This window comes from Colias eurytheme, chromosome 24 (assembly GCF_061535395.1).
Source record: "Colias eurytheme isolate Ceu_HAF_F1 chromosome 24, ilColEury1 Martin Lab GWU primary, whole genome shotgun sequence".
NCBI classification, from domain to species: Eukaryota; Metazoa; Arthropoda; class Insecta; order Lepidoptera; family Pieridae; genus Colias; species Colias eurytheme.
In genome coordinates this window covers 725203-746059 of record NC_143003.1, presented here as the reverse complement: position 1 = coordinate 746059, position 20857 = coordinate 725203, and the positions used below count along the sequence as shown (strand labels likewise).

General features: G+C 33.3%; 1 protein-coding gene across 7 annotated transcripts in view; it reads left to right on the top strand.

Annotated features, from left to right (window-relative positions):
- Window positions 1-538: 538 nt before the first annotated feature.
- Window positions 539-20857, top strand: part of NfI (Nuclear factor I) — a 56841-nt gene continuing 36522 nt past the window's right edge. For all 7 annotated transcript variants that reach the window (XM_090115723.1, XM_090115722.1, XM_090115721.1 and 4 more), the window contains exon 1: window positions 539-672. In XM_090115723.1, coding sequence (XP_089971849.1) covers window positions 595-672 — 78 coding nt within the window. In that variant the 5' untranslated portion in view covers window positions 539-594. The remainder of the gene's footprint in view (window positions 673-20857) is intronic.

The window sequence follows — 20857 nt, the reverse complement described above, 5'->3', positions numbered from 1 at the left end:
AATGATTTTATAACAAAATAATATTAGTACAACAATATACTTAGTTACATCAACAACAGTATACAAAAAAAAGATGGAATACTAAATGATTTTCGGCAGCTGTAAATTAATTATTGTAAAGTGTAAACTGATTTGTTTAAAAATATGTATGTATTTATACATCATAATACGACACTACGGACTACGGTATAAATAAAACTATTTACTATACATAATTAATATTAAGTATATAAAATGTTATAATCATGTTGTAAATGCTAATTTGATAACGGGCATAAGTTAATTAACAAAATTGTTCTATAAAAATGTTTTACACTACTATATAGCACTTCATTACCTATAGAATTGTCAAGTAGAGCAAATGTAGAGCTTAGACCATTTTGTACAATTTAAAATAAATATCAAAAGCAAATAAAAAATAATAGGGCAAACAACACCAGAGGCGCACACTAGTGCGTGCAATGCGGGAAAAATCGGAAAAGCTTACAGCCCTGTGTAGTAAGGGGTGTGAGGGCGCGGCGGGAGAGTCCAGTCGTCAGTCGGACGCGGCGCGCCGCGGAGCTCGCACGCGTGATGCGCGCCATCTAACGTATTATGTTCCTACCCGACCTTCCGCGAGCCTGCATGGTGGACGACGTTGCAACCTACCTTCAAGCGCCCTCCTCGGGACAGGTTGCTACAATATATTAACAACAAAAATCCATATGTAATTAACAATGATCATATTAACAGATGTTGTGGGCTGTAACGCTTGTTTGCCGCGACCGTCCGGGTATTTTCCGGTAAAAATTTGTGTTCAGTGGTAGGCACCACGTGTCAAAAAATAGTGTTATGTGTAAGTTTGTAAACAGATCAATAAGGTAGGGTAAAGAGGGCGCCGCAACGCCAGCCCGAAATATAAGCCTGATTTATCTTGTTTATAAGATGAGTGTTACATAAATTTGTCACAGAAACGTGTCGATCGCTTTTTTGAGCTTTAAATAAACGCGAAAACAACGCGGTGTAAACGGTTTTAAAAGGGAACCAATGGGAGCGTAAAATGATAGTCGTGGTTTTAAAGTTTTTGCCGTAAAAGCTCTGCAAATGAGTCGCATTTCTTCCAAGACATAAATGACTACTAAAATTTTATTTTTGGCTGAATACGAATATTTCTTTTGATCGTCATTTAGGCCAGTGCTAGTATATTGTGAGTGTTACATTGTGGGTGCAGTATATTTTTGGTACAAAATGTTACTTTAGTAATAGTATGATAAATCTCCCGAACCGACGAAATACGAAATGTTTTGTACATTACTAATTTAATTCTTTATGTGTACATCTGCATGTACATCTTATAAAACAATAAATAAATCTAATTAAAGTAAAAATCTTATTTAAATCTAACTATCAATGATTTGAGAGCTTTCACGTTGAGCTTTTAAATTGAAGATTGTTTTCTGTGGTTTTATAATTGTGCAATGTGTTATAAAACGTTAAATTGAATCTTAGATATGCATTTAAATCTAATAATCATCAATATTTTAATTAATAAGTAGTTTAATTCAATGCCTAAACAAAAAAACTGATGCAAAAATGTTGTAATATAGCACATTTTCGGAAAAACTAAATACTTTTTGACAATTATATATCCAAATACATTGTGGAACAAATAAGTATAGATGAATCGCATTATTATGATTAAAAACAGAAAAATATAATAGAGTTTTCTATTACTAGCTACATAAGACCTATAATTCAAACTTATACCACAATGCAATACTTACACAACCATTTTTAATGCATTTCAATAAAAAAATAAACGTTTTAATATGTTTTTTCGATCAATATATTATCAGTAAAGATATATGAGTAAGCGGTGCAGTACTACGGCAACGCACTGCAGTCGTCTGAAAGTTTCAAGCTTCCACCAAGATTATACACACTACACAGTATACATTGCGCCAATATTGTATGTAGATTATATACGCGTTACAGATTAATAATAATACAGATAACATATTTTATTGGAATAGTTATAATATATTGATTTAAGTGACAGAGATGGAAATATACTGTAGTAAGTGTACTGAATGAAACACGTGCTTCTTGACCGTTTTTTTTACATAAAACTCAATTTGATGAATAAACATAGGTAGGTACGTAACTTCAGTTAAAATTTTTCTGTTCAAATCTATTTATTTTTTGGATACAGAATAATTATCTATTATAAAACTTATTTGAAACATAGATAATAATGACTGTATGAATGTTATTGAATAATATAATAATGTTTAAATGCGTGACTTATAGAAATTATTAAAATGAATATATCTAAAACTAATCAAAGCTTTTATTACTATGGTAACTTTAAAAAAGAATTAATTCTACAATTAATTACAGACCCAAAGCATACTTATCTATAAAATTGATGTAAAATTGTTTTGTAGTTAAATAAAATACGAAATAAAATCATCTACTTACATTAATATTATAAATTTTTGTAACTTTCCAAACATTGAATTAAGTTTAATAATTTAAACATAAAAAACAGCCGATATAAAGATAATATTTAATAAAATATCATGAATACTAAGCCACCCTATTAACAAAAATATCAAAACGATTTAAAACCTAATGAACACATTCATTTATGAACAAAAACAAAACCAAAAAGACATTATTATACCAATTGAATGATATATGTACCTATTTTAAAAAGCTCCCCTTTCACGTAAAATAAGATAAAAATCTTTTCTAAATAAGTTAAACATTGCCTTATTTTAACAAATTCAAGCTGTGACTACAAAATAGAACTACAAACATCGAATATTTTCTAAACATTTCTTAGAAAGTGCTTACTGTCTCCATGGCTGACTGGTCCGTAGCTAGCAATTGGAGTCAATAAGCTGGCATATGCTAAATCGCATTTTCTTTCGTCGAACATTTTGTAACAACCGGAATAATAAAATAGACAAGATATTTATTAAATAAACTTCCACGCCGGGAAAGAAGATTGAAAAAGAAATTGTCGATATTTCGAAACATATCTCTTTAAAAGTAGTGTTGCAACGTTATTTTTAGTAGGTTTAAGACGAACAGGGATTTGAATCGGTTTCATATTCGATACTTTAAGCATTCATAAGTAAAACCTTAGTTTCGTTTAACACTAAAATTGAACAATTGGTTTATAATAATTTAGAAACCGCCTAAAAATACCCGGCCGGCGAAAAGCGGCATCGCGTCGCATCGGTGTTTACGAAATTCGATGTTTTCCCCCCCTACCCCCTCTGGTGTTTTTATTTTCTCTTTTTCTATCACCTTTTCTTGCCACTATTCGGTGTTTGGATGTTTTCACTAACTGTTAATGTTAATATAATCTGTATGTTAGTTCCGGTTTTGGAATTTTTCGAATCTATGCCCATCGAAAAAAAAAATACATGAAATAAAAAAAACATGCAGTGACAATTCGATAAATGAAAAAGGCGCTAAGATTCAGACAGTTCCAAAATCAAAACTTCTGTTTTTATTTTTAATTTTGTAAAGTTCGACTGCAGATGAGATATACTTTTTAATTTTTAATCTGTGTTCGATCTTTTATGATACTGTAAGTGTGCATGAATCCTGCACTACCCTACAGCAAGAATGATGCACGTTCCCTTTTATCTTTATTTTTACGAATCTAAAGGCAAAGCAGAGTCCATTAGAGGATTGAGAATTTCATGATTGGTTATTGGTCCATTAGGTTTTGATTAACGAAGTTATTTTTTAATAGTTATCGTAAGTTGTTTTGTTCAGATATTGAGAGCGTCTTAATCTGGATATTAAAAGTGTATTTCACGCTAAATGGCTATTTAAATGTTGATTTCAATAGCAGGAAATATTGAAAATGATTTCTGGATTTCATAAAGTAACTAAAACACATCAGGTACATTATAATATTTGTACGCATTATCTTAGCAATGTATAATGAAGACGTTTTAGTAATGAAAAATGACAAAAACACGGACACGAATGTCGTATATATCACGTGATTTTTAACTTAAATTCTAGTTAACTTATGTAAATGTAAGTTGTACTAGCGGTCCGCCCCGGCTTCGCCCGTGGTACATGTTTACGTTTTCTCTACATAAGAACCATCCTCGTACTTCAAGGAATATAATATAAAAAGAATTATCGAAATCGGTTCAGCCGTTCTCGAGTTATATGCGCTTACCAACACATTTGCGATTCATTTTTATATATATAAGATTAATCCTAGTTCTAGGTTCTGCTACGTTTCAGGTAAGTGAATATTATCTACATTTTTATCTAGTAATGGTATAACTTCGTACATTTTTATTGGTAAGCTTTTGAGCGTAGGGCGGGCGGATTTCTGTTCTATCTATATGTCGATTGAAATATGCGTGCGTTTATTGTTATCACAGTTTTTTATCTAATAGAAAGCTGACAGTTAATATTACCTATCTCCAATGAAACTTATAAAATTTAAGAAAATATTAAATGTAAAAGTGGTCAATAATTTTTGAACGAACTTAGATTTTGGATGTGATCGAAGAATCGAAAGAAATGCTGATGATGGTTTCAATAATAAATTTATGTGTATAACAGCATCTTTAAATGATAATGTTATATAATTTAAAAAAAAAATGTAATTTATATACCACTCGTGAGCTCGTGCAGTTTCTCTCGCGTTAATAAAAATTGGCAGCCAAAACCGTTCAGTAATTGTTATATTTTCATATCAAACTAAACTTTCGAATTAATAATATTAATACTATTGTCCCATAAAAATTAAACCACATGCGTAATTAATTCATAGAGACTATTATGATACAATGACATTCAGAGTCACGCTCGCTCTGTGCTTTGTGTGCGAAAAATGGGATACACTCATTTCTCTTGTATTCTATTTATCAAAGGGTTATTCGATTTTTATTGGAATTTTTAAGTATAATTAACAGATAAATAAGACATAATAGATGACAATTAGCGTAGAATTTTTGCGGTTTTTAATTTAAAGAAAATATGAAACATAATAATAAACAAATGTGATTATAATTTCATTACCAATTTTTAATAGAACGATTGCGATGATATTTCAGTAGTGTATCTATTCATAGACTGCAAATCGTATTCCTTCAAAGTTTCTTTAATCAGCTCCAGTACTTACTGATTTATAGGAGTATTTGGATTATATTATTGCCCATAAAACAATAGATCGTAAACCGAATTAAATAAATGTTGTTCATGTTCCATCCATAGCGTATATATTGAACGTAACAATAAGCTGCCACAGATAATCTTCTTATATCTTATACATATATAAAATTCTCGTGTCACAATGTTAGTCTGCATACTCCTCCGAAACGGGTGGACCGATTCTCATGAAATTTTCTGTGCATATCGGGTAAGTCTGAGAATCGGCCAACATCTATTTTTCATATGTACCACGGGCGAAGCCGGGGCGGACCGCTAGTCTTATATATAAAATTCTCTTGTCACAATGTTAGTCTGCATACTCCTCCGAAACCGGTGGACCGATTCTCATGAAATTTTCTGTGCATATCGGGTAAGTCTGAGAATCGGCCAACATCTATTTTTCATATGTACCACGGGCGAAGCCGGGGCGGACCGCTAGTAATACAATATAATAATTCAGGACAATTTTCACACACGTCACGATCTTTTCCCATACTAAGCTTTCGCTTGTGTTATGGAAACCAGATGGCTGATAAACATACATATATATAATTTTAAATAAACACTTATATAGATAATTAACGCCCAGACACAGAGCAAACATCTATGTTCATCACACAAATATTTGCCCCGTGTGGAAATCGAACCCACGACCTTTAACTTGGAAGGCAGGGCCACTACCAACCAAGCCAAGCGGTCAGTCAATTACAAAATAATTTGGACAATCCAAAAGTGCACGCCTCATAATTTTTTTTTAATAAATATTTATTAATTATTATTTTTGTTTATTTAATAACAATTAAACCACATCGAATCAGACCCTGAAAAATGAAAGGGTTCTATTCCTGAGCATACTCAAGCGTAAGAGAAAAAAAAGACTCGATTAGTAAAGTATTTCGGTCGCTATCGTGTTAACAAGAAAAAGGATCCGCACATACAGACACACGGACGTCCAAGACAGAACTTTTTTAAACTGTTTTTTAACTAGTTTAAATAACAAAAATGACATCAAAAATATCATGAACGTTAAAAATAGTGTTTTTTCTTAATATGTGTGTGTATGTATTATCTTACAAGTGCAATGTATGATACATAAAGACATTTTAAGTTTGAAAAATCAGATGTTTTGCGCGAAGTGACAGTAGTACCCACCTCAACGCTTCGCTTATGAGGCGTGCAATATATACAAATACAAAATTAAATTATCTGTGGTCACGTATGGTGTCGAATTATTCGCGCCAAAATTATTCATATGTTATTTTTTAATCTGTGCGCTAAACGAGCCGGGAAAAAAGGCTTAGATACAAGGTTACATTTCTAGGGTCCGTTTGGACTTGGCAACCGTCTAGTATTCCTATCTGTTACGCTCGCCAGTTTAACGTTTATTTCCAACAATTAAGACTTGCCAGTTTTGATTGCATTTACTTTTTTAGACTGCGCTGTGGTTTAATGATACTTAGTTTTGGGAGTTGGGTAATGGTGGAATTGCTTCGTTTCGGACAGTTGTCGCTGTAAAAATTGAGTCTCGATGTTTTTACTTATGTATGTATGTTCTGGTCTATTTGCATATAAAATATGACCAAGTGGCTAATTGTAAGGTATGGATTTACTTGCATTATAGGTACGTATATATTTCACTAGCGGTCCGCCCCGGCTTCGCCCGTGGTATATATTTCGCAATAAAAAGTAGCCTATGTCCTTTCTCGGGTATCAAAATATCTCCATACCAAATTTCATGCAAATTGGTTCAGTAGTTTAGGCGTGATTGAGTAACAGACAGACAGACAGAGTTACTTTCGCATTTATAATATTAGTATGGATTAGTCGATTATTATAGCAAACAAGCTGATATGCATTGAACGATCAGTTCACTAAAAGGATATTCGTTATTTTTCCAAAAATTAAAGACTTTTCCAAGATATGCCTAGTTCATTATCAGACCTATTAACATGTTAGGATTCCAATGAAGTACCCACCTATTATTATCGTAGACACATTATCGTAGACACATAAAAAAGTGTTACTTTGCTAATTAATCTAATGAACGAAGATCGATACAGAGGCGATGAGGACACTTGACATGCTCTAACGAGTCCACTAAGATAACTACGGCTAACTGTTAAAGGGAATGAATTTATGTTAACCTTTCAACGTTAAACTCAAACTCAAACTCAAACATTTATTTATTCAATTAGACTTCTTATAGAATTCTTCTTATATGTTTGTTCTAGTTCTTCTAGTTATTCACGTAAACTGTTGAAAATAGCAAGCGTAAATTGAATTAGACTTATTTTAGAAGCCTTTTCAATCGTCATATTTCATAGATTATTTTTCATTAGTTTCATGTTAAATTAACGATATCGGATAATTTGTTATCCCACGTATCAGAAGGAACTATAGGTTTTTTTTAATTCTTATGTTATTTAATTCTTATATAATTTATGTTAATATAAATCACATAATAAAATTTACATTAGCTATCGATTTTATAGGAAAACATATTCGATTAGATATTAATATTGTATAATCACGAAATATTAAAATCTTTCTCTAGAAAAAGTAATCGGAATTAGTAATATGCTTGTTGGAGTTGAAGAAGAGCTTTTTCATACTTTCAACAATTTCAAACATCTATTTCTCTTCTGAAGTCATTTAGAAGTCTTTAATTTGTTCTGTACTTTGGCGATATACATGTTTATACTCAAATTGGGTCAGACGCGAGAAAGTTATCACATAACAAAACATCGACGTTATAGAACTCAGAAGTATAAACTTAAGTATGATTGCGAGGTTTTTAATGTAGGTAACAGAAGACGAACAGAGAAAAGTAAAGGTAGAAAAGTAAGATTTTCAATGCTATATGGGTTCTGAATTCGGGAATATGTTAGTAACCTTAAAATCTCTAATGAAGTCGTTATTTTAACGATTTTTCCTGTATTCTCCGATACTGATGAGAATACAAGGTCTAAAATAGTTGACGTAATAGATACTATACGACCAATGTTCAGCTGTAAAGCAATCTTCAAATTCACCATCACCGCAAGGGGATGATGATGATATAAGCAGTATTATTACCTACTAGCTTTCCGCCCGCGGCTTCGCCCGCATTTTCAAAGATAAACCCGCATAGTTCCCGTTCCCGTGGGATTTCCGGGATAAAACCTATCCTATGTGTTAATCCAAGTTACCCTCTATATGTGTGCTAAAATTCATTGTAATCGGTTTAGTAGTTTTTGCGTGAAAGAGTAACAAACATCCATACAAACTTTCACATAATATTAATAGGATGTGGAAAAATGACAGAGCTATAGAGATCGTCTAGTGCCATCACATTCCCACGCGGGATATAATACTGACAGAGGACATAATGGTAACGCATGACAATTCGATAGATACATTTTTAAAGTATTTTGTGTATTTAATTTATATCAGTAACTTGCAAAATTATACGGAATACCATGCAAAAGACGTTAGAATTATTTCAATAATATTGTATAGAGGCCCATTTTCAAAAGGTGTTTCAAACCTGCAGCTGAAATCGAATGGTATCAAAACAGGTATAAAATTGTCTTCTTCATACCCAATACAGTACTTATACCTTAACAATTGCCACATATCGTTAAACGATAACTTTTCAAGTTCACTGCGTTGCCCGTCATTGTCAAGGATCAGTTTGGAGTGACAGACGCGAGTTGGCACAACCAATGCCACGTGTTTATTACATGAACAATTTATATTTTTGCGTTGGATTTTTGCACGTTGTTGCGTGTGCTCTTTAGTTTTCTATTGAGTATGTATGAACATCCATATTGCTAGTACATTGAATAATGAATGGAAAAGTTCGAAAAGTGAAGGCTTGTGAACGAGTTAAGCCAAGGTTAGGTTGAATCAGTTGACTTATTTCATATGATACGTGTTGCAAATGTGTATCTAGAATAGTGCTACTACCCAGGAGTAGAATTAGTGGAAGATTAATTGTAAAAATCATTGGGATGCAATAAGGCTGTTGTAATACGCCAGTTTTTAGTAGATTCCTAAAACTTACTGAACATTAACTGACCTTAAAATGTACAAGTACACTGTAACCTCTATCTATTCCTTGATACAGATATTAACCCATAAACATTAATAAAAAATTTAAATTCTCCTTTACTAACACAGAAATATATCCCGTGGGAGGGGATTACAGGAATTGGCAAACGACTGGTCACGTGCGTGTGACTAAGTGTGGACAATGCTTTCGTCGAGTGATTACGAGCTGATCACCTGTGTAATTGTAAATAAAGTGATCATTTATGTGACGGCTGCTTAAAGGGTCGGATTAAGAACCATTATGTGGTCTCTACATTGGAAAAGTGTTTGGACATGGCACTTCTTACAGTGGTTAAGAATTTAGAATGATAATTGGGATAGTAATAAAGTATAGTTTCTCGTATTGCATACACGGAGTTATCTACTAATTAAGGAATATATTTGAGACCTAACGTAAAGTAGGTATACTCATATAGTCTAAGAAGAGGATATGTTTAGGATTATAATTGGGTCATTAAAAAAATATACTCAGACTAAGAGAAAATCTGTAATGAAGAAGAAGAGCAGCTCAGAGAGAAACCTTGTAATATTGTTACTGAATGGGGAAGGAAATTTTATTAAATGATTAAATAGGCTAGTGTAAAAAAGTCGAATATATAGTCTACACGCTACGCGAAGAACTCGAAACATATTTTATTCTATGAACTAGACTTCTAGAAGCGCAATCGATAATGAATCGTGATATAAGAAATAATTCAGTTGGAATTTTTATAAAACTGCCGTGTAATTTGAGACCAGATTTTTGTCGACCTTCAAATTAACTTTTGTAAAAATAAGGGATGTAGAAAACAACGACGCGGTTTACGCTGCAGCCACTAGCAAGACTTTATATGTATAACGTCATTAAAGAATATCGTAATATAGTAAAGCACGTCTTTGAAGCTAATTTTATACAAGTTCTTTAAGAAATTCTCGAGGAATTCGCGCTAAGATACCGTCATAAATACATAAATCTATATTTTTATGACAGTTCATGTCCAATTAGAAGCTCGTAGCATGTCTACGGTGTAGCAAGGCTATTTCTACGGTAAAAGGATATATTTAAATAATAGATTCAAGTAGATTTATCTTATAACCGTATCTAAATGTTAACATTACTTTTACAATGTTATTAAAACTATTAACATGTCTTCAATATTCATAAGAATAGGTCCGTTTTGTCCTACCTGTAAAAAAAATTTAAAAGCTCTTGAATTCCGCGTGACAACATTTACTTAACAACAGTCACGTTTCTTGTGAATAATATAAATCGTTACTTTACATTTACCTATCTAATCAGTTTCAGTTTTTTAGTTTTCTTAAAAAATGGTTAGATTACAACGTAAACGGATACCAGTAAAGTATAATTATAGGTTGAAACCAATTTCCACGGTATAACAGCGCAGATAACCTCAAAATACATCGGATTTGTATTCAGTTAGTGCGCCTGATCTATATTCAAGAGATTTCGTCCGAATATTGGATCTTATAGGATACTTTTTATACGATTGTTATAAGAGATTCGCGTATGCACTCGCAGTTTTGTTACGTCATTGTTTTTTTTTTCAGTTAGAATCAAGGCTTTTTGGAGTGTTTTATAGATTTTTTTTGGTGAACTTTTTCATGATTATCCCACTTTTTTGTCGATCTTGTGAAATTATAATACTGAAATTATAATTCTTGCATCTATGAATTTTCTGTATCAATTAAATCACACGTAGGGTACCTTTGATGGAAATTTACAGCAAACGCTTTTAAAATATTATCTTTTATAAATAAAAGGTAGTTTAAATAAGAATCGCTGATATATATTTAAAATTGAAGTTGTAAAATTTTGTATATTATGTTTTCTTTTTAAGTCCGTAATTTTAAATGCCTCTGTTTCTTTCCTGGGGGCAGGGGGCCGAGGAAGGCAGGGGACAATTTTCAGGTTCCAATATACAATATTATTGTCTTAAAGAATCAGTATCAATTTGCGGAATAATCCCAAATGCTGCAAGCTTAACGGCCATATTGTTTTCGTAAGCTCCCATCTCTATATTTTGTCTTCCGTAGTATTTTTAAATTGATATAGATGAAGATAATGGCAAATAATATAATAAATAGAAAGGACGAATATAATAAACAAAAACTTAATAAGCTTTATGAAGATAATATACTAGCATGTTGTTCAAGATTTCGCAAAAAAATCGGTAAAAGAGGAAATCTATGGTATTCCGCAAAGATCGGCTCTCTCATGATGAATTAATTTAAAAAATCGATCAAATAGTTTTTATTTGTGTCGTAACAAACAAAATATAATGTTTTTCATCTCTTTAATATTAGTTCAGATAGAAGATAGCTCGGTATTGTAGTCTCATAAATTTTCTATGTCATTTTCGTGAATTTTTCTAATGTTTTAATGGTGATTCAGCTATTTCGGACGGAGACAAAGTCAACAAATCATAGAAATCGGTACAGCCGTTCTTGTGTTATAAATCGTCCTAGACAGACATTGTTTTATACGATTAAATGAAGTATTACTACAAAATACAGAAGTTATCTCTCTTTTAGGAAATTATACGAAAATAATCAATTTTAAACAAACTTATTCAATATTTCTTAGGCACATAAGATTTCAAGACGCGGACTTACTTATGGTGTTTTTATTCATTACTAGGTTGTCGAATGCGGATTTTCGTTTGTTTATTTCATAGACAATTCTGATGCAAATCTTGTTACAACTAAAATATCTCTCTAAAACTACCTTATTTTGCTTAGTGTTAGTTTTATTTTCTAGTCAAAAAATCTTCACTGATATTTCAAAAAAGGATTTTTTTGCTTGTCTCTACGAAGTAAGCTCTATGTTATTGCCTATGAAAGAATTACGCATATCGTCTCCGTTTTAAACATTTTTTCACCAGTAGGGTACATATTATAATGCTTCATATTTGATATTATAAAGAGACTTGATGCTGCTAGTTTTTGCGTAGATAACCGAAACAAGCTTCTAATCTTAATAAAATATCTCACTATCCTATTTGTTATCACAGATTTCAAAATATCAAAACATTGCAACTATAAGGAGATATCAAAAGGAATTTCGTTACCAAATATATATATAAAATCGGTTCTGTCTGTCCGTGACATTCCGCTGATATAGCGATATCTGTTCGCTGCAAGTTTCCATTATCACTTATACTTTATATAAAATATTGAGTCGTTTAAATTATTTCGCTGGGGATATTTTTAATTTCACAGGTGGGTCAGTTTGTGGGTGGGTAACTGTTTTATGTTCTTTGTTACGATAAACTATTTTTAAGTGAATTAATTCAAACTCAAACATTTATTTATTCAATAAGACTTCTTCTACAAGCACTTTTGAATCTTCATGACAGTTTTAACATTAACGTCTGTTGAAATAAAGTATAAGCTTTAAAGTTGCAAGCTAAAACAAGCTTTGCTTGAAACATGTGGATAGAAAAGCTCTATTATATTATATTTTGCGAACGTTTTACAAGTCGGTTCACCTTTTCTGGGTAACTGAGTAACAAACACAAATAATAACTTTTACTATTTATATCATGTATGTAGATTGTAGGTGGTCAAAAGTAAGTAAATGTATGTACAAATTATTTTCAAAATGGGACCAGCAGTTTTATACGAAACATACATGTAGTTTACATGTAGTTTCATAATTAGCACAGAAGTGGGATGACTAAGTTGTATAAAGATGATAAAATGCTTTGAAGAAATATATAGGTCCGAGTATAGGTCGTAAGAACAAAGGGAAGTCTAGACTAGGTTAAGGACCCTTTATGGGCGTGTTTGCTTTTTTTAAGAATGTTTAAAATGTGTATAAAAATTATAAATTTCATTGATTTATGTTTAGTTTTTGGCCGACAATTATAAACGATGTCCTTTATTTCGTAGTCTTGTAGGAGAAACTAAAAGAATATTATAATTGCGAAAGTAATATTTGCCTCTAAAAGTTTAAATTGCTTATCATTGTATAGTTTGATAGAAGAGCCTTCGAATTCAATTCTAAATTTTAGTTAAAAGAGCAATTATGAAATCGCTTACCGGTTCTTCTGCACATACTTCTTTCCGAATCGGAGGTAAATGTTAAAAATATGTTAGATGATTCAAAAGTGCATCTAAAAGAAGTCAAATTGAATAAATGTTTGGGTTTAGTTACTTATAAAAACAGCTCAAAAGATAATGTAATGATTTATCTTTCAAAATAATATTTACCATTTTCTGTCAATAAACAGCGAATGAAAATTACAAAGAAAATTGAGAAAGATGAATGATTATCAACACTACTGCTTTATCAATACAGAGAAAAACCCCTTACGAACTCAGCAAGCTTAACGGGTGGCTACAGACATAATTTCAATTCAAGGGTTTCTGTTATATCTTTGAGATAATTGCCATATTTATTTAAGTCGCACCTTAAATAGATTTCTAATATTAGTCGTCGACGTAAAGCGGGCTTATGCACATTCATGATACGTTTATTGTTCCATCGTCCTAAATGTATCGGTATATAATGATTTTATTAATTTACAAATAGTATTGAAATAATTGCAAGAATATTTAGAGGATTTTACTTCCGAAGTACTTTACGTACTCTTTCTTTTTTATCAAGAAGTTTGGGTTATTCTAGTTATCTTTGCATCTTAAATGGATCATAATTTTTAAGGTTATAATTATTTACTATAGACGTTATTATTAACGATTTAAATAACTCTTCGTATTTCTGACAGTTTGCATAAACTGCAAGAGAGCTGTAAATTGTCCCATTTCATAATATAACATCAGATATTTCTGTTCAAGATGTCTCCATCTTTGTTTATGACTATTCAGTTTTGATAGCGCCTCTTTGTCCTCATTGTGTCGTGTAATCGTATATTAAATCGGATTATTCCCTACACCCTCACTGTCAACGGCGTCAGCTCATCAAAAGCATCAAAACGACATTATTTCTCAAGTGATTTACCATTTTTCCGATAATAGAATTCGCCGTCTCGCTCGCAGCGCCGAGGCGTTGCGCAAACGCGGCCCAGAGCTAAAACCGCTCGGCTAAATTTAGTTCTGCAACTGCATCGCATCGTGTCATGCCCATAGAAAACATTAACACCGTTCCCAGACGATATATGGACACCGCATACTCGCAGCCAGATTTTCAGCAACACAAATTGCCGAATAATATTCAATTAGGTCGAGAATATTGATGGTAGGCTCCGGGCCGCAATTTTGGTTAGCGCATCTGCTGTCCATACACGCGTAGTAATATACGATTAGTTTTCCGATCGTTCCCCGCACCCGGACATTATCAGCGTAGACTCGTCCCCGGTAACGATTCGAGTCGATTTCGCTCGTCTCCCGAAACGTTGGGACACTTCTAAATATAACCCCACACGCCGTCTCGACCATTTTTCTTCGTTCGACCGCGTACGGCGTCCGGCAGATTGCCAGAACTACGTCACAACCTCTATTACCTCATAAACGCTTAACTTTAGGAAAGGACTTTAAAATTAGCAAGGACGCCCGATGGTGCGGTATTTCTGTGTGACACCAGAACTTTTGTAATTACGCAAGACGCAAGATGGCCGCCCAGGCATGGCGGCGGACGCGGGAGAGGAGAGATGGGCTGTCACGGTGTATTTATGAAATTCGACTGAAAATAGATCGGAGTAGTGGCTACGGGCGAGTCACCTTGACGGCGCGTTATGTAAGCCGCTGCAGATCGCATCGTACGCCGAAATCGATTTTCAAAATGTCGAAAATTCCACGCAATCGATGACGTATCGATGAGTGACGTTCAGTGTTGCCACTCCTCCGGCTAATAAATTTATTGTTTGGCATGTAAACGGATGCGTTCGAGCCAAGAAATTACAGTGTTTAGTAAAAAAAATATTGAATGAACCGGCGGAATGATGGAAGTGTAATCGGGAGCGCCTTGCAGCCTTGCCAAACACTATCTTGTTTATACTTCAACACTTGCAACATTTTTTGATTATGCCATGTTTACTAGCAGCCACGCCGCGTCTGCGAGTACAGGTTTTTTCTTTTTAATCGGGCCTTTAATTACTTCTTTCCTAATGACTCCGGTCGGACCATTGAACGAAGGCACTTAAGTTGGGAGGACGTGACTTTCTTTATTTCTAGTGGCAGTCTAATTTTCATAATAGAGACTGCAATGCGCATCTCTCATAGTTACCGAAAATACTTTCGTAAAAATAATTCAAGCATTTCGATAAGCCTATAAGATATATTACGACGGCGACAAAAATTTCGACATTACTGTACTTAAAAACGTATATAAAATATTTCAGGATGAAGATATCTGAAATATTTCTGTTATAATATGTTTGTCTTTTCAAATAAATTACTTGTGGATCGTTTAAATTATTTAAAGCGTTTTATATCTTAAGCTGTTTTTGAAATAAAAAGTCAGCTTTGTTGCATAGCTCAATAATATTAAAAAGTTGAAATTCACGTAACATATAAAGGAATAGTTCTAGGATGTTTTCAGTTGCTTTGTATGCTGCTAGAGCGGGCGAACGCATAGCATTTCAAGTGTTTTCTATGTGATGAATTAATGATCAATGTATGTTTAAATTGTATGTAGCGTCTGGCGCCGTCTCTTTTATGTTCTATGTATCGATGATTTATGTATCTCGATTAGTTTGCATTACAATCCGATCATTATCGATATCGAGTCGCATCACTAGCCGGACACCCGTCGCCGCAAATTATTATCGATACTGTCATAACTCGGCGCATTGAACATTATGCCAATATGCAAACGGTCGGGCCATATCTTAGAGTAACGGAGACAATAGTTGAGTTAACTCGGGGATTAGTGATGTGTGGCTGTAAGCCGTGTGAGGACAAACCGATTTGCATACACCACCCGTTAAGCGTCATCCCCGGGTTCGAGACCGTCGTCTTAAGGGATTTCGGAGTTTACGTGAATAATTTTCGACGATTTTCGCCTCTTGATTGCTGTATTTGCATGTTTATTGCTCGATGGTTGCACTATTACAGTAATGGGTGTATTCTTAGAGCTTGTGAGTTTTAACTGTAGCTGTGTTCTGACGTAGTTAACGGGGGTTGTACTCGCTGTCTAATAAAGCAATGGAGTTTTGGATAACGCCAGGAAGCTCATTATGTAAATGGAACAATGGTTTTTGTTTGTATGATTAGAGTTGCCTTTCTGTTAGGATGTGAAGCCTGAGTTTGTATTGGCTTTTATACGTTCAAAAGTACGTGGAGTTAAACGAAACTTGCAACTTGTATTATATACGTATTTGTTTCACGTGTTACGGATAGGTTTAAATGTTTTTATATGGTACCTAAATCTAATAGCTGTATATAAACTTAAAGATTAATCATGATAAAATAAATATTATAGCATGTGGAAATGAATATGAAAAATGTATATTGCACGCCTCATAAGCAAAGCGTTGAGGTGGGTACTACTGTCACTTCGCGCAAAACATCTGATTTTTCAAACTTAAAATGTCTTTATGTATCATACATTGCACTTGTAAGATAATACATACACACACATATTAAGAAAAAACACTATTTTTAACGTTCATGATATTTTTGATGTCATTTTTGTTATTTAAACTAGTTAAAAAACAGTTTAAAAAAGTTCTGTCTTGGACGTCCGTGTGTCTGTATGTGCGGATCCTTTTTCTTGTTAACACGATAGCGACCGAAATACTTTACTAATCGAGTCTTTTTTTTTCTCTTACGCTTGAGAATGCTCAGGAATAGAACCCTTTCATTTTTCAGGGTCTGATTCGATGTGGTTTAATTGTTATTAAATAAAACAAAAATAATAATTAATAAATATTTATTAAAAAAAAATTATGAGGCGTGCACTTTTGGATTTTCCAAATTATTTATTTTTATTAATGTTTTGCCGTTTTCATATTTGCAATAAAGGCGTCATGGTATCTTTAATATAGGCTATCTGTTATTTCGCTAAAAGTTTCAGATATTGTATATTTTACGAGATTTAACTTTTTATTAACAGAATATTTATTTGTACATAGATGCGAAATGTGATCAACTACGTTGCTGAATAAAATATTTATTTATTTAACAACTTTATTACATAGATTATTGGTTAATTAAATAACGGAATACAATCTAATAAGACAATCAAAATGGAATAATTTAATCTAATATTAAGACAATAATAATTACAAAATCGTAATACAAGATACAGAAATGATAAAAATATTCGAAGAGTTCATAGTTCTGAAATTCTGGAATAGCGCGAATTGAGGTTAAAATTTATACGATTTAACTTGGCATTATAATTAATTTATGTTCAAATTCAATACAATTAGTAACTACATTGCTTTAATAATACTGGGTGTATTGAAAATTATAATTAACTAGCGCTCTGCCTTGGCTTCGCCCGTGGTCTATGTTTATGTTTTCTTTCCATAAGAATTAAGAACCATCCTCGTACTTCAAGGAATATTACAAAAAAAGAATGATCGAAATTGGTCCACCCGCTCACGCGTGATGCCAAGGAAAGCGGGTTTCATTTTTATAATTATATTACTAGCGGTCCGCCCCGGCTTCGCCCGTGGTACATATGAAAAATAGATGTTGGCCGATTCTCAGACTTACCCGATATGCACAGAAAATTTCATGAGAATCGGTCCACCCGTTTCGGAGGAGTATGCAGACTAACATTGTGACACGAGAATTTTATATATAAGAAAGATATTATACTAGCTGCTCCGCGCGGTTTCACCCCCGTGGCTCCACTCCTGTTGGTCGTAGCGTGATGATATATAGCCTTCCTAGATAAATGAGCTATCTAACACTGAAAGAATTTTTCAAATCGGACGAGTAGGTAGTTCCCGAGATTAGCGCGTTCCACAAACAAACAAACTCTTCAGCTTCATAATATTAGTATCTATAGATATTAAGGGGAGAGTTATTGCAACTTTGGTAAGAGAATAAAAAATAACAAATTAATTTATACCGACCTAATATACTAAAACAATCTTCTTATATATAAAAATGAATCGCAAAATGTGTTGGTAAGCGCATAACTCGAGAACGGCTGAACCGATTTCGATAATTCTTTTTTTATTATATTCCTTGAAGTACGAGGATGGTTCTTATGTAGAGAAAACGTAAACATGTATCACGGGCGAAGCCGGGGCGGACCGCTAGTTGATTATAAAATTTAATAAACTGTGTTAATAATTTGGAGGATAAGACGTGATGTGAATAATTTATGCTTTAAATGGACTTCTATAACGAAGATTATAATCAACATAATAATAAAATTAATTTTACATGTAAATATTGATAATAATTAATCAGTTAGACTTAAGAGGTTCAAAAATACTGTTTCACGTGATTTTGTAAGCTTTTATTATCATTAAAAAAATATTAATTAACAAAAACATATCGAAAGTCGAAACATTAACTATCTTAATCTTATCTCTTATCTTATATATAAAAATGAATCGCAAAATGTGTTGGTAAGCGCATAACTCGAGAACGGCTCAACCGATTTCGATAATTCTTTTTTTATTATATTCCTTGAAGTACGAGGATGGTTCTTATGTAGAAAAAACGTAAATATTATGTACCACGGGCGAAGCCGGGGCGGACCGCTAGTACATATATAAAAATGAATCGCAAAATGTGTTGGTAAGCGCATGACTCGAGAACGGCTGAACCGATTTCGATAATTCTTTTTTTATTATATTCCTTGAAGTACGAGAATGGTTCTTATGTAGAGAAAACGTAAATATGTACCACGGGCGAAGCCGGGGCGGACCGCTAGTCTTATATATAAAAATGAATCGCAAAATGTGTTGGTAAGCGCATAACTCGAGAACGGCTGAACCGATTTCGATACTTCTTTTTTTATTATATTCCTTGAAGTACGAGGATGGTTCTTATGTAGAGAAAACTTAAATATTATGTACCACGGGCGAAGCCGGGGCGGACCGCTAGTATGTATATATAAATGTCGTGTCACAATGTTTGTCCTCAATGGACTCCTAAACCACTTAACCAATTATAATAAAATTCGCACACCATGTGCAGCAGTTCGATCCAACTTGAGAGATAGGATAGTTTAAACATGTAGGTACTACGGGCGAAGCCGGGGCGGACCGCTAGTAATTTATAAGACAGAAACATCCTTTGTGACGATTGAATGGTTGTGAGAAAGTATCTTTAACCATTTTATTATTTCTCGGTTTTCAGTTTCAAAAATTTTTTCCGGGCATTTTTCGGCTCACCTTTCGGCTCGGCTCACGGCTCTTAAAGTCAGGGTATCCCTTACTACCCAAAAACGACTTCCGAAATTGAAACATTAACCCCAAGTTGTTGACCCGAATAAACACAAACAGTTACGCAATGACAACTAAACAATACAAATTAACATAACGCATATTATACAACGCATTGTAAAAATGGCTCCGTGATTTGAATTTTATTTGGTTTATTTGCAAATGATTGTTGCAGTGCATCGTCCGCCGTTCACCTTGTGGTGTGTATGAGGAATTTAAATAAGATGCACTTGCTTTTTATTTGATCCATGTTAGCGGTTTACCGTGGGATTCCGCGATGTGTGGATTTAGAAGAAATAGATAAATATTTCAGGACAATTTTCACACACGGCACGATCTGATCCCATACTAAGCTTTCGCTTGTGTTATGGAAACCAGATGGCTGATAAACATACATATATAATTTTAAATAAATACTTATTAGATAATTAACAGTTAGATAAAAAATGGTAAATGAAATGGTAGGAGATAAATAGTTGTGACGTGGCAAGATGTGGTTCGCTTAACGCAGTAGGAGTTAATTATTTGGAATGTACAAAATTGTTTTTATCCGAATTTATTGCAAAACTTATCTCTATTTTGAAATTGTGTATATGTTCTACTACTATAAAGTATAAAAAATCATCTTCTTTTCCTATAATTGTCTTTTACTACAAAAACCTCTCCCTTTCTATTTCAACGTTCCATCGATCTCTTTATCAAAATTGGACCTCCAAACATTAAAAAATCTAAATTGCCACAAAATTATACAAAATGCAATGTGACAAATTATTGTAAATTTTTACACTGAACGTTGTTGCTTTGCTCATATTTGTAGAGACTAGAGGCTTATACCTACCTACATCTTCACGCGCAAAATTTATATTAGCACAGTCTATTCTTTATAAACTCACTAGCGGTCCGCCCCGGCTTCGCCTGTGGTACCTACATGTTTAAACTATCCTATCTCTCAAGTTGGATTGAACTGCACATGGTGTGCGAATTTTATTATAATCGGTTAAGTGGTTTAGGAGTCCATTGAGGACAAACATTGTGACACGAGATTTATATATAATAAGATATTTAATAATTTTCACTTAGATCACCTAGAACATACGACTTTAAGCGATTTATAACTGCAACTCTGATAGAATCGCATTAGCAGGCAGCATTAAAAGCCATGTGTATTAGAATTCCACTGTCCGCCATATTTATTCGTTGTAGCAACGCTCGCATCCGGGTGAGACATTCTTGTAGATGGTGGCTTAATTGCAATTGCAACTCAAACTCAAACT